At 47.9% G+C, this 14,388-nt stretch overlaps 1 protein-coding gene across 3 annotated transcripts in view; it reads right to left on the bottom strand.

Annotated features, from left to right (window-relative positions):
* Positions 1–14,388, bottom strand: part of LOC135814607 (uncharacterized) — a 71,181-nt gene that overhangs the window by 2,256 nt on the left and 54,537 nt on the right. For all 3 annotated transcript variants that reach the window (XM_065327759.1, XM_065327760.1, XM_065327761.1), the window contains 5 exons: positions 8,294–8,504; positions 5,651–5,779; positions 4,113–4,203; positions 1,964–2,241; positions 508–597 (listed from right to left, as the gene is read on the bottom strand). In XM_065327759.1, the coding sequence (XP_065183831.1) occupies positions 508–597; positions 1,964–2,241; positions 4,113–4,203; positions 5,651–5,779; positions 8,294–8,504 (799 nt within the window). The remainder of the gene's footprint in view (positions 1–507; positions 598–1,963; positions 2,242–4,112; positions 4,204–5,650; positions 5,780–8,293; positions 8,505–14,388) is intronic.

Here is a 14,388-nt window from a genome sequence, read left to right as displayed (position 1 = left end):
AGTAAGTTGCAGGATTGAGTAAGTTGCAGGATTGAGTAAGTTGCAGGATTGAGTAAGTTGCAGGATTGAGTAAGTTGCAGGATTGAGTAAGTTGCAGGATTGAGTAAGTTGCAGGATTGGGTAAGTTGCAGGATTGGGTAAGTTGCAGGTTAGATGTTGGACTGAGTAGGTACATGTAGTTGGTGTCCTATCAACCATCGGAAGTCCACTAAGGAGTCAAAGTTATGATCTAGTCATATGTTCATGATTCCGTTGAACTCACACTCCTTTCAATGTACAAATTCGAAACCTTTCTAGTACACAGTCTGAGCTCGTGAGTTGAGGTGATTTGGAAAGATTATGCACCCGCTTCATCCACCATTCATGGGATGTGCAGGGTGGGAGTTACTTCTCTGCATTGGCTGTGAGTTGGCGTGGCCGTGCTGCCTGATTATGAAGCACTGCAATAGGATACATATGACTGTAATGTTAAATAATAGTATCATGTCAAAGAGTAGAGCTGCTTACCCTGAACATGACATCGTCACCAAAGTCGTTCCTCATCTCTTTGATCACTTTGCGTAGCTGACTTTCAAGCCTGTCCAACCTTTCTTCTTGCTGCAGTTTCAGAATGACAAACAGCATGTCGAATGATGGAACGCTTGCATGTCGGAATAGTGAACAGCGTCACGATATACCTGAGTATTTAAATCCATGTGTGAAGAGTAGTACACACCCTTGACTCAATATGAGCTCGGTGGATGAGGTGTAACTCAGCCAAGCCGACCCTTTCCATGCACATCCCAGCCAACAGAGGCAAAGTGACATACCAGTGCACATGTTACCCTGTCCCCCCCCCCCCCACACACACACGTCGTCGGCCAACTAGACCACTAAGAGTAGCCGGCAGCCTGCAACCCTGCCTTGCCAGTGCTGCCAGTGGGCTGGGCTGTCACTGGGATAACAACCCTGCCTTGCCAGTGCTGCCAGTGCTGCCAGTGCTGCCAGTGGGCTGGGCTGTCACTGGGATAACAACCCTGCCTTACCAGTGCTGCCAGTGGGGGCTGTCACTGGGATAACAACCCTGCCTTGCCAGTGCTGCCAGTGGGCTGGGCTGTCACTGGGATAACACATACGCAGGGGGTTGGAGTTGATGGGGGTAATGTCACGTGTCAGAATGCTGAAGTCTAGTGTGGACAGGCCAGTAGCCGGCACAGGGATGCTGGCCAGCCGTAGATGATTGCAGGCCAGCAAGCTGAGATGGCATGTCTTCACAGTTCACATTATAGCTTGTATATGTATGCCAGTGCATCAGCGTGTCGTCAATATGCTAGACTGTGCAGGGAATATGCTAGACTGTGCAGGGAATATGCTAGACTGTGCAGGGATCAGCATTGTACGAGGCTTGAAGATCTTGATGGCACCACTCCCAACCCGTGGCAGATGCAATGAATCCCACATCCTTCATACTAATGATTTAATTCCATTTCTTTTCGAAGCACTTTATAAATCAATTGTAATCAAGTAGGGTGGTCCACTGCCCTCAGTAATAGTGCTGAATACCTATCTACGGCAGAGCCTTCCACACAATAGAAGTCGAAATACAGCTTCCTCTCCCCCCCTCTCTCTCTCTCTCTCTCTCTCTCTCTCTCTCTCTCTCTCTCTCTCCTCTCTCCCTCCTCTCTCTCTCTCTCTCTCTCTCTCTCTCTCTCTCTCTCTCTCTCTCTCTCTCTCTCTCTCTCTCTCTCTCTCTCTCTCTCTCTCTCTCTCTCTCTCTCTCTCTCTCTCTCTCTCTCTCTCTCTCTCTCTCTCTCTCTCTCTCTCTCTCTCTCTCTCTCTCTTCTTGAGTGATGAATCGTTGTGATATTTGACGTACGGTATATGTTTGGAACTCAGCATGCGTACTTTGCCTACACCCACCAGATTATACTGTCTTCTGTGCTAGTATTCTAAATCAAGTACTACTAGTAACCAATAACCATACCTTAGCAAGTCCTGTGTCATAGCGATGTGCTTGCTTGCCGCGTTTTCTAGAAACTGTATGAGCAGCCTTCATTGTTTTTGCTTCTCGTGTAAACTCTTCTCCAGTACGAGCAACATCAGCAGCGCCACCATTGGTAATGCCAGTAATACTAGCATCATCTGTCCTTGGATCACCAGCACCAATGGCAATACCATGCGTACTGGTACCATCACCACAACTACCACCACTACCACTATCACCTTCTGCAACAGTGTTATCAGCATGAACTGTGCCGCCACCTGAAAGGAAGATTACACAGACACTGCTACTTACAATACATACGAACAGATTCATTCTGATGATCTCATCGCCTTGTTACATTTTGTTATTGGTCACACATCCCTTGCGAAGCAAGAAGTGAAAAGAATGCTGCAGCCAGTGTGCATACTCTTCATACCTCAACTTAGTGCGGGCTGCGAAAATTACATTGTGGAAAAACAAAAAAAAGAACTACATTAGCATTCCGCGCACACAGACAGGCATACACCACACGAATAAGGCTAGGTTGTGTTGGGCAAATACTGGTGACGAGGAACTGGTTGGTCTTCGCCGCAAGGTAGGCACGAGCCCATGAGGCTGTGATTGCCGCAGGAAGGCAGAAGCCCGGAGGCTGTGATTGCTGCAATGGAAAGGCAGGACCATAAGGCCATAATGCCGCAATGGAAAGGCAGACCAGTAATGAGTGACTCGCCACCAGGTTTATTGTACTTGAAGTAGGAATGATGCAATGTGGTATTAATGGTTAGTGGTGGGATGGTGGGTCAGCAAAAGACAAAGGCAGCAGGATGCAAGTCGGGCATGAGCCAAAGCAGAGAAGACTCAAAACTGAGAATGGCAAGGAGATGTGGCACGTTGCTGACTCGAACCCGATCAAAACTGAATTAATTAGTGTGATGGCGTACGCATAAATGTGATGTAGAGCAGGCAGTCTTGCCGGTCGCGGCAAGGCGCACTAAACAAGTGAGGCGGCCAGAACAGTAGAGGGCGCTGTTGCACAGCAGATACGTAGTTGCGAGATGTACGCCTACGCTAAACTCAATTCATTACATGAATACATCAATAAATGGAAAGAGAAAGTTTTAACATTAAGCGTAGTTCCTTTTGGTTTATTATAATTATTATTATCGAACTCGGATGGTGAGCCAATTTAATTATGGCTAAAAGGAGTTATAACTCGTAGAAGAGACGGTTTCAAATAGGACATAGGTTGCAAACCGGAACGGTCTAAATATTCACTTTCTCTCTTGGTATTTTGATTAGAAAACGTATGTCACAGTGAGACTACAATGTGTTTTACTCAGCGCCAAAATTCCATGGCTCTGCGATGACCAGAAGCGCCATACCAAGCATTTGAGTTTTCGACGTGTTGCTTCCCACTGCGACTTGAGTTTTATGTCTTTTGAAAAATCAACTTCTTGTCGCAGGTAAACAGCGGCTCGCCTCTCGCCAATAAAGAACTGTATACCAATGAAAACTAATGGAAGCACACACAAGGCTAATTGGTGCTCTGTACTGGCCGTCGTGGAGCCATAGCAATTACCTAATTTCAGACCCAGAGTGAATTTGACGAGCACTCTAAAACCTGTCCGGTTTGGAGCCACCTCTGTAAACACCAAAAATTGAGGGCAACTTGGAGGCAACGGGCGAACACAAAGGAGGGGCTCAGATCGATCGACTCTGGCCTCAGAGCAAACTTCAACATGCCAGCTTCCTTCCACAAACATATTTCGAGTGAACAATCCACACTGATGATCGGATTGGGTCTACACAATTTTGTTGTCAACCCGTTCCGGTATCGAACCGTCACCTCTACGACTTTTGTTTTGTTTTAAGGGACTGCCCAAGGTAGCTCATGTTCAGATTTGTTTTTCTTTGCCTCATCCTGTGTAGGTTTTTGCCTCTTGTAATTTGTCATCAAATTTTTGCATTATTTTTACTTACTGCCATGGCTGGCTATTGCCCCCCCCCCCCCTCTCTCCCTCCATATTGGCCTATATTCCCTGGCCAAGGGAAGGAGGGAAGGTGAAATAAATAGAATAAATCACAGGTGACAGTTTGACTGTTGATATGCAACTTTACATGGTACAGTCAAAGACACATTGGTACTGACCTGGGAGGAAGGAAGGATGAACCTCCCAGCTTGCTATCATAACTTCACGTTCATTTACAAGAGAGAGCACATTCTTCCATGCACAAAGTGCCTGTGGAACAACAGAAACGCACACAATCAAAACAATTTAAACAACCCTGAAGTTGTGTCTGCAATTCGCAAACGGTCCGCGGCTGATTGGAACAGAAGCAGCAACTACACAAGATGAGGCCTGCAGACACAGCGTGGAATAGTCGTTACCAGATAGAGTCTGCAAAATATTAAAACAGACTGCAAAATACCAGAATTTAGAAATTCATCAATTCGTTTGCCCGGTACGTACTGCGAAATAGAAAATCCAGCCTATGGAGCAGTGAAAACTCTTCCACAATCAACATGTTGATGAGGAGAAAGCAGGGTGCATTACCCAAAGTGCCGGCAATACTCAAACATAGCACACGAATACTAGTACTAGTCTGGGATGAAGATCAAGCCGGGGGGGGGGGGGGGGGTGATGAGACACAAACACCTATCTGACAAAAGAAACTCGAGCCCAATCACCTTTTGCAAGCCCGGCCTTCCAGTGGCAATTAACAGGTCAAGCACTGACTCATTTTGCCGCCACAGGCTAGGGGACAAACTGGCCTTTGTTGCAAGGACCATAATCACTTGAAAACCGTGAACAACATCCGATGACTTGATGTTTCACCTCTACTGCTTATGTATTTTAAAAACGCTCTGGAGAAAAGTCAGTTACCGCATGCCATGATGTAATTCAGTAACATTTGCATCACCTGAAAGTTAGATACCGGTACTGCTCTCTCTCTCTCAGGCACAAATATCATAGTCCTCAAATATTGTTTGAATACAGTTAGCTCCCTAACTCTAACAGCTCAAACAGATTACTATCTTTTCCTGAGTACAACCGCACATTCAACACGCATAATTCACCCTAGAACGTGCGCAAAGCAGCGTGTGGTAGGTCACGTAACTGGCGAAAAAATGCAACAGCGCGCTGTGACAGCCGTGACAATGCAACTGGGTGCATGCGCATGGACAACGCACATTGGATCAGTGCAAGAAATTTTGATACAAGTCACTGTCTCTGGCTCTCGCTCAAGTTCGTTCCCTTTTCATCTAACGTTCAGAGCTGAATCACGGTACCGTTGAACATACTTGTAGCAGCTATCAGACTTGATTTAAGCTGAGAGTCATTGAAGATGTCGAGGAATTAGGCCATCGAGCTTCTCTCCATATGTTCAGTATTGATAAATCCATGCCGGTTACTAGCAATTTGTTGTTGGCAAACAGGAGAACCGAAGCTGTCAGCGGCCGTTTGCACAGTAGGTCCCTCAAGTGAGGGACGCGGCGTATACACCTAACACAGGATAGATATCTGATTTTGTGACAAAAAAATCTGGGTGCGGCTTATACTCCAGTGCGGCTTATACGGAGACTCCCTTGATTTAAGCCAAGGCCTGTGGAGAATCCATAAACACAAAATACAAATACACCGGAAAACGGTAGCTGCTCCCTGCAGCATTGAGTACCGTACATACCTTGCTCAGAATCTGTAATGGCAGATGCTCTCCGCCATACTTGAAACTAAGTTCCATTATTGTACTCTCTGGGAGGTACAGCTCCTTCCAAACGCTCTGCAGCTCCTTCTGAAGTTCCACGGAAATGCTCTGAGACATGATCACAAAGTCACATCAAACCATACCACATGTTGCACATTAATTCCCCCGCTGACTTCCGGCCTCGGAGCATGTCGACAGAATCCTGGACGGAAACTTGTCAATCTGGACAGGCTTTGCAACACTCGAATATGTCAATCAGGCTGGACAGGCTTTGAAAAACCAGAATATGACAATCTGGACAGTTTTTGCAACATCAGAATATGACGATATGGACAGTTTTTGCAACATCAGAATATGACGATATGGACAGTTTTTGCAACATCAGAATATGACGATATGGACAGTTTTTGCAACATCAGAATATGACGATATGGACAGTTTTTGCAACATCAGAATATGACGATATGGACAGTTTTTGCAACATCAGAATATGACGATATGGACAGTTTTTGCAACATCAGAATATGACGATATGGACAGTTTTTGCAACATCAGAATATGACGATATGGACAGTTTTTGCAACATCAGAATATGACGATATGGACAGTTTTTGCTACAATAGTATAATAATATACTGTTGTTGTGAAATCTGGCCATATTTTGTTCATTTCTCATTGACTAACTTGAGAGAGAAACGAGAAAATTAATGTTCTTTTCCGTCTTATGTCATGCCGTAATATTTGCAGCTCGCAAAAGTTGAGGTATGCACACTTGCTGTACCGTTCTTTTTCAATTCTTTCTTTGCAAGTGATGTGTGACCCTGCTCACGCGGCACCCGGCACCCGCCCTAATTAATAATAAATTATTCCTGTAGCTATGCAGAAGACGTTACTTCAGTAACGTCTGGCGCTAGCCAGGGTCCACACAGCTTTAATTTGGTGTTTGTTTGTGTGTTTGTTTGTGTCACGCCTGGCGCTATCCGTATCTGACGGCAAAAAAGCATAGGATGTTATAAATTTTTCAATTCTCCTATTTTTTTTTTTCAGGCAGATCCTGGGATTCGAACCCGCACTATCGCCCTGCATGCATTCCCCCATACACTTCGCATTCATACCCATTCTTCCAAGTTGCTTCACGTTATTATCTTGCGTTTGAAAGCCCTATTTGAATATTGCGGGCAGCTGTATGTGGCCAGCTGTGTTTGATGGTACGGTACGGTACTGGAGACGGTGTCGTATTACCCTCGATCGTACCTGTCCCGTACCTATCCCCTACCGTACCGTACCATCAAAGACGGCTGGCCACAATGCATATTCAAATAGGGCTTTCAAATGCAAGATCACAATGTGAAACAACTTGGAAGAATTAGTATGTATGCGAAGTGTATCGGGGGATGCATGCAGGGCGCGCGATAGTGCGGGTTCGAATCCCAGGTTATGTCTTAAAAAAAAAGGAATTTTTTAAAGAATTTATAACATCCCTATGCTTTTTTTTTGTCTAGGTCAAGGCAAAAAAAGCATAGCGTAGGGCCCTGAGCTTCCAAGCTCTCTCGTAGTCTTTATCTGGTCGGTCCTTTCTAGACTGGCAAGCTCTGCCTTGCGAGCAAATTGCTGGCAGTATGCTGCAGCTGGAGACTGCAGTCTTAGCATTGATACTAACTACAGCGTACATCTATTTAGTCTTGGCCATCTAAGCCGAGCAGAGAGAAAGTTAATGCTGTGATGTGGGTGTTGTTCTTTGCGAATAGAGAATACACTGGCATTACAGCTTTTTCGGCTGCTGTCCCTGCAGAGGAGGCTGATGGTTGTTGTGTGTGCAGATGGTTATGCGGTGCCTGTGACCAGTGTGGCGTGGCTGTGGCATCACTGTGTGTGTGTGTGTGTGTGTGTGTGTGTGTGTGTGTGTGTGTGTGTGTGTGTGTGTGTGTGGTGTGTGGTGTGTGTGTGTGCGTGCGCGCGTGCGTGTGCATGTGTATGTCACTGTATGCGAGGCTGTGGCTGTGAGGGTGCGAGTGTATTCGGGTGAGAAGAAAGAGTAGAAAGAGAAGTGAGTTTCAATGGTGTTCAACGAAATATGGCAAGTCTATATTATATAGTCTCTTCCAGTGCGCCAATCAATGGTGCAGTCAATTTTCTATTTGGTGTGAAACGGTGGTTCAGGGAAGAAAGTAAACATGAACTTTCAGTACCACAAGAACTTTCCTTTCCAAATCCAGACCATCACAATACACTAACAGTTGCACGTGGGTACAGTGAGGACAATCGTTGTTTGGGATACTCATCAAAGTTGCCATTCCTTTTGAAAGGATTAGTAAGGTTAAAGTAGAAAGCCTGATACCGGCATTGCATGGCTTATCCGAATAGCCTTTCATCAGCAGAAGATCACACCTCAACCTCCTATACATGTATGTGGCAATATACTCGTGTTTCCCTATCCCTCAATGGTACATGCAGCTAGCTCGCTTCAATATAATTCGTGGTAATCAGTAGCCGCTGGTAAGAAAAGATGTCCTGCTGATTACTATGTTACATAAAGTGGTTATCTCTCTCAATAACGTATGTCGGGGGGGGGGGGTGCATGGATACATATGAGTTGTTGATCTGGTAGTAGTATTGACTTACAGAGCTCTGTTGTTGCTGCTGCAGCTGCTCTGCCCTTAGAGAAACAGGACCAGAACATGTTGACTCCAAGCTATTATCGGAATCGGACACGCCGGGTTTAGTTAGAGAGTCGGCGTAAGGATGAGCTAGAGCATGATACACGTCATCGCTTGCAGTCCATGTTTGCGCAGAGTAGGATTCGTCACCAGACTGAAACCAGGACTTGCCTTTCCTATACCAAACAAAGCAACAAAGTAGGAGCCAACATAAGTCGAAATATATTAGTGATGCAACAAATGGTGTTTTCTTCGAACGAATATTCTAAATATTAACACAACCAAGAAGTGCCAATTTTTCGAATTTTCCAATATCAAGTAATGCTGCCTGCATTCGAATATTCTTTCTGATGTTGGTATTCTAGAATATTCGAATAATTCGAATATTCCTTGCATAAATATATCTAACAATCTGAAAGGAGACAGGAAAGGAATATGAAAAAAGGAATCTGAAAGGAATTGTAGTATGAGTACTTTATCACACGTATTGAGTATACTTATTGAGTATACTGACATAAATAGTACACCATAGGTATTCACGGTAAGCTATGCGCCGCATACTTGCACTGCCTTTGTCTTCTCCTCCTCCACGTGAGACAAGGAGCAACAACTTACAACCCGTAACCATGTGCTTTGAGAGAGTCTTGCGAGTATGAGTGTTACACAATAATTTAATCAAAGCTATTATACGAGATAGTGGTAGCAACTTTGGCGATGGTTTCATAGGAAACCTCTTTGCTCCTCACACCGGAGCTCGCGCTTTTCCGCCGACTTTCTCACTACCTATCCGGTATGCCGACTTTCTGCACTTCCTGTTCTCACTGTGCAGAAATGACACTTACTCACGCTGCTATCTCTTGCTCAAAGGGCGTTTTTCTCGCTTGAAACGGAGCGTCCCTGTAAGATTGTATCCCTGGTGATGGTTTGGCTTGGAAAGCAATATAAGTGGTGCTCTTTAGACACAATCTTCCTCAGCCTACTCAAGCCCAATTAATGAGGGGTGAACTGCCCAAAACAAGGTGTATTGACCAGGGAGTGGTGCTTTCTTGCAGGTTTGCCGAGTAGAAGGTTCGATGGACTTCTTGTGTGCTCTGGATGGTAGTAGTGAGTCGGTCAAGTGTCGTATATCACATCAAGTGTCAGCTCTGCATTTGATAACCGGGCCCAGTGTGATGCCGTCTTTCTCGATTTCTCGAAGGCATTTGATCGTACCAGCCATCGCCTCCTAGCCTCATGTCTGTCCGGTTGGTGTGCACCTGACTCATTCGCGTGGCTGATGGACTTCCTGGAAGGCCGATCGATGTCTGTGCGGGTCGGAACCTCCTTATCAACCCATATGTCGCTCACCGCTGGTGTGCCACAAGGCTCCCACCTAGGCCCTCTATTATTCAACCTTTCTATCAACTCCCTTCCCAGCATTCCCCAATCCAGCGATCTGACTCTGTTTGCGGATGATTCCAACATGGTCTGCGTTTCTCCGCCTACTGTCGTACCCGCCGCGCACACTGCCTCCCTGCAACTAGACCTTGATAGATGTGTGAACTGGTCTCATAAAGCTGAAGCAGTTTTCAATGCTACCAAATGTGTCCATGTTCCCTTTCGCAGACCTAAATCAAACCCACCTAATCCCAGGACCGTCACCATGGCCGGTACGTTACTGACCCAGCCCTCTTCCCACCGCCATCTGGGCATCACCCTCACTCCTTCACTCAATCTGGCCCCCATATTCAACACATTACCAGCAAATTTCGAGGTCGGGTTTTTCTTTTAAACCACATGTCCAACTTCCTTCCTTTTCCTGCTGTGAATCTTTTGTATAAATGTTATGTTCGTCCCCTCCTTGAATATGCTGTTCCCGTTTGGATGTTTTCCGTTTCAGCCACCATGTCCACAACCCTTGATTATCGCCCCTCCCCCGAGACACACACATCATAGCACCATAGAATGGGGTTGCATTTTTGTTGTTTTTGCCATGTGATTAAGCAATCACGAGTGAAACGAGGGTTGCCTGCTGCTCCTCGTTGCTAGTCTTGAAGAAAAAAAAATCACGCCCATCTGCTGCTGCTGCTAGCTGCCAATATTGATGCTGTCCCTGCGTTCGCCACCTCCAACTGCTGAGGTGCCTCGTGCTGTGGCACTACCACACCTTGGGCTTGGTCTGCGTTGATCCGGCCTCGTACTCTTGTACTCTGCTCATGCTGCCGTACTCTCGCGTTGTGGCCTCGTGGGTACGTCTTACGCTATTTGCGCTTGCCACGTGCTTATGTGGCCCGCCTTACCTGGTGGGCTCTCGCGCCTTATTTCCCATATAAGCATGGTGGTGTCTGTCATTGTGGGCCGGGCGGCATCCGGGGACTTCGCCTCTTCCATACGTGGTATGTTTGCTCCGCCACACCGCCTGTTCTATCTTGCGTACTCGGTTAGTACTGTACCTTGGCTGAGGCTTAGTACGCGCGCTGGAGTCCTTTCGTGCCATGAAAGGAACTGCTTCCTAATATAGAGATTAGGCGCCATGAGCTAGCCCTGCTTGTAGTAAACATTGCATTAGTAGCGCTGATACCTTTATGCAAATATGGGGTAGTCTCGCCCGCGCATATGGGCGTACTCGTACTGCGGCCTGGGCTTTCCCCAGTACGGCTGCCCGCCATTGCATGCCAGACACCCCCATTGTTGCGCGCCTAGCCACGCGCGTGGCTTTTGCCTGTTGCTCGGTTGTCAGCGATAACTACGGTTTGCCGTACGCTGCAAACCTACATTTATCGCCCCTCCCCCCGAGACACACACATCATAGCACCATAGAATGGGGTTGCATTTTTGTTGTTTTTGCCATGTGATTAAGCAATCACGAGTGAAACGAGGGTTGCCTGCTGCTCCTCCAAAAATAGGTTTTTGCATCGGTCCTGGGTGCCGTGTTTCCATGCCACCCAGCTAGTGGGAGGGCAAGCCTGCAGATGTGTGGATGTACCGCTTGTACGCTGAGCTGCGCCAACGTCCGGCTGCCTGCCGCTGCCGCTCTGGTGCCCGTTGTGCTGCCAACTCGGTGGCACCGCCCTTGCGCAGGGAGTGGCTACCGACCTCGGGGCGCAAAGCTCTCGGCAGTAGGTTGATGTCCTTCTGTGTGAGCTGCTTGCCATTGCCGTGGACAAATAAGGGTGCCCCGGCGTTTGGCCACCGTCGCCTGGATCTGTATGCCATGACGGCCTCTACGGGACACAGCTCTTTGTTGGCTGCCGCTTAAAGCAACGCTGTGCCGCCTCCGCCGAACTGCGAGGTGTTGGTGGGACCAAGCTTGATTACCACCTTTGTCTGCGCTATCTGGACCTAAGCCACGGTCAGGGTGTTGAAATTGCGTCCTTCGTCCGTTGACGTTGAGGCATATACGCCTACGCACAGCAGCCCGTAAAATGCCGTCAACAGTACTGCCCATATCATTGCTTTATCGCTTGCCGAGTGGGCGGACGTACCCACTTGCGCTTTTATGGTGAGCAGATCTGACGGTGCAACTGGTAGGCGCTGCTGGCCCGCATGGTTACCTGCCTCCGACCTCCGTGTGTCAAATTGCGTTCGCTCGATGCCTTTCAATACGGCAAGGAGGCGCCTCGTTGTGAGCGCAGTCCCTCTACGGACATGCCTTGCGATAGCAGGTGAAACCTTATCGCAGCCAAGTATACCTTTAAAAGTGTTGCCTGCAGGCACTAACTCTGAAAGTGAGGTAACAAAGCGCACAATCTCTTCGTTGTTCGGCTGAGCCGGGTTGAAGCCGACCGCTGACGCGGATTTCAAGTATGCTTTAATGCCTGGCTGGTATGTCTTACGTGTGCTGGGCGCGACCGACAATGCTACCAGGGTGTTGGCATCACGAGACAACTCGGGCTTCCCAACATCGCCTGTGCAGACCAAACGCATCTGCGAAAAAGTGGATGTTGTACGTGTGTCCTGCCTTTTCTTGACCTCTCATCCTGCTCGGACATGCCCTTACTCTAGGCCAAGCAACCTCCAAAAATAGTAGTGGGGATCTCCCTTAGGAGAGCTAATGCTATGCCTTGACCATATGCTCCTTGGTTTGCTTGACCGACATGGGATGCCGCATAGGCTCTGTGCGTCGCAATTCTGCCCCGCTTGGGTATACAGTCGCATTGCCATGAGCCTTATGGGACCCGCGCGTGCAGGCTGCGCGACATGCCATGCTTGGCTGCGCTGTTGAGGTTTGTCAAGCGGTCTATGGCATGCACCAACTCCGCTGTACACCATGCTAGTCCCGCGCGGGATGATTATAGACTTTAATATACTGTACGCACAGCGGCGTCTAATTGGCCTTCTATAATGTATGCTTATGTATTATTATAATTACTGGCAACGCCCGTGCCCTTTGCCAACTGCATAAGGCAACGCCGCATACGCCCTGCGCGCCGCAATGCTGCCCCGCATGGGTATACATATTGCTATGCGCCTTATGGGACCCGCGCGCGCGGTCTACCTTAGAAGCCGTGCTTGGCTGAGCTGCTTAAGTTTGTCAAGCGGTCTGTGGCGCGCGCCAGGTCTGCTGTATGCCATGCTAGTCCCGCGCGGGAGGAATAATTATAGACTTTTTATATACATTGCACGCACTGCGGCATATAAATAGCCTTCTATAATATATGCTTAAAGCATGTATTGCTATAATTTCTGGCAACGCACGTGCCCTTTGCCAAGCGCATAAGGCAACGCCGCATATGCCCTGCGCGCCGCAATGCTGCCCCGCATGGGTATACAATACGCCTTATGGGACCCGCGCGCGCGGTCTACCTGAGAAGCCGTGCTTGGCTGAGCTGCTTAAGTTTGTCAAGCTGTCTGTGGCGCGCGCCAGGTCTGCTGTATGCCATGCTAGTCCCGCGCGGGATGAATATATACTTTTTAGAATGCATTGCGCGCACTGCGGCATCTAAATAGCCTTCTATAATGTATGCTTTATGTATTATTAAATTTCTGGCAACGCCCGTGCCATTTGCCAATCATATAAGGCAACGCCGCATATGCCCTGCGCGCCACAATGCTGCCCCGCATGGGTATACATAATTATTGCTATGCGCCTTATGGGATCCGCGCGCGCGCGGTCTACCTGAGAAGCCGTGCTTGGCTGAGCTGCTAGTTTGTCAGGTGGTCTGTGGCGCGCGCCAGGTCCGCTGTATACCATGTTAGTCCCGCGCAGGATGAATATAGGCATTTTTAGAATACATTGCGCGCGCTGCGGCATCTAAATAGCCTTCTATAATGTATGCTTTATGTATTATTAAATTTCTAGCAACGCCCGTGCCCTTTGCCAAGCGCATAAGGCAACGCCGCATATGCCCTGCGCGCCGCAATGCTGCCCCGCATGGGTATACATAATTATTGCTATGCGCCCTATGGGACCCGAGATGCCGTGCCTGGCTGAGCTGCTAAAGTTTGTCAAGCGGTCTGTGGCACGCGCCAAGTCCGCTGTACGCCATGCTAGTCCCGCGCGGGATGAATATAAGCTTTTTTAAATACAGTGCACCCGCTGCGGCGTCCAAGTAGCCTTCCATAATATATGCTTATGTATAATTGGGAGAGTCCCCCAACGCCTAGCATGTTAGGTTATCTCTGCTTATAAAATTGCACATAATCATCAAGGCAACGCCCGTGCCCTTTGCCAACCTCCTGCCACGGCCGTGATGATAATTTATAGCTGGGCTTTACCCGCCGCCCTGAGGCTGACCCTCGCGCTAAGTGTTAGCCCGGATGCCCGCATTGCCTATGTGTCAGCCTATGCTGAACCAGTGGTGACACAATATACATGCAAGCCAGTGCATGCAAAAAGCGGAATGAAGACAGTCTGCCAGCCCTGGCATGCGCTTGCCAGGGAACCCTGGAGGTGCGGTTTTGCGTGCGTGTTATTCATTGATGAAATCGTCTAAATAATGCTCAAAGTTCTCAACAGCGTGGGTTTCGCGTCAGATCCGCGCCAGTGCATCAGCAAAACGATTAAAAAAATAAGTGTGACGACCGCAAGCCAAAAGGTCAGAATAAATTTGTCTCGCCAACACGTGCCAAATCTTGGTC

Source organism: Sycon ciliatum, chromosome 4 (genome assembly GCF_964019385.1).
Source record: "Sycon ciliatum chromosome 4, ocSycCili1.1, whole genome shotgun sequence".
Taxonomy (NCBI): domain Eukaryota; kingdom Metazoa; phylum Porifera; class Calcarea; order Leucosolenida; family Sycettidae; genus Sycon; species Sycon ciliatum.
Note: the sequence above shows the minus strand (reverse complement) of the source record. Positions and strands in the feature narration are given on the sequence as shown.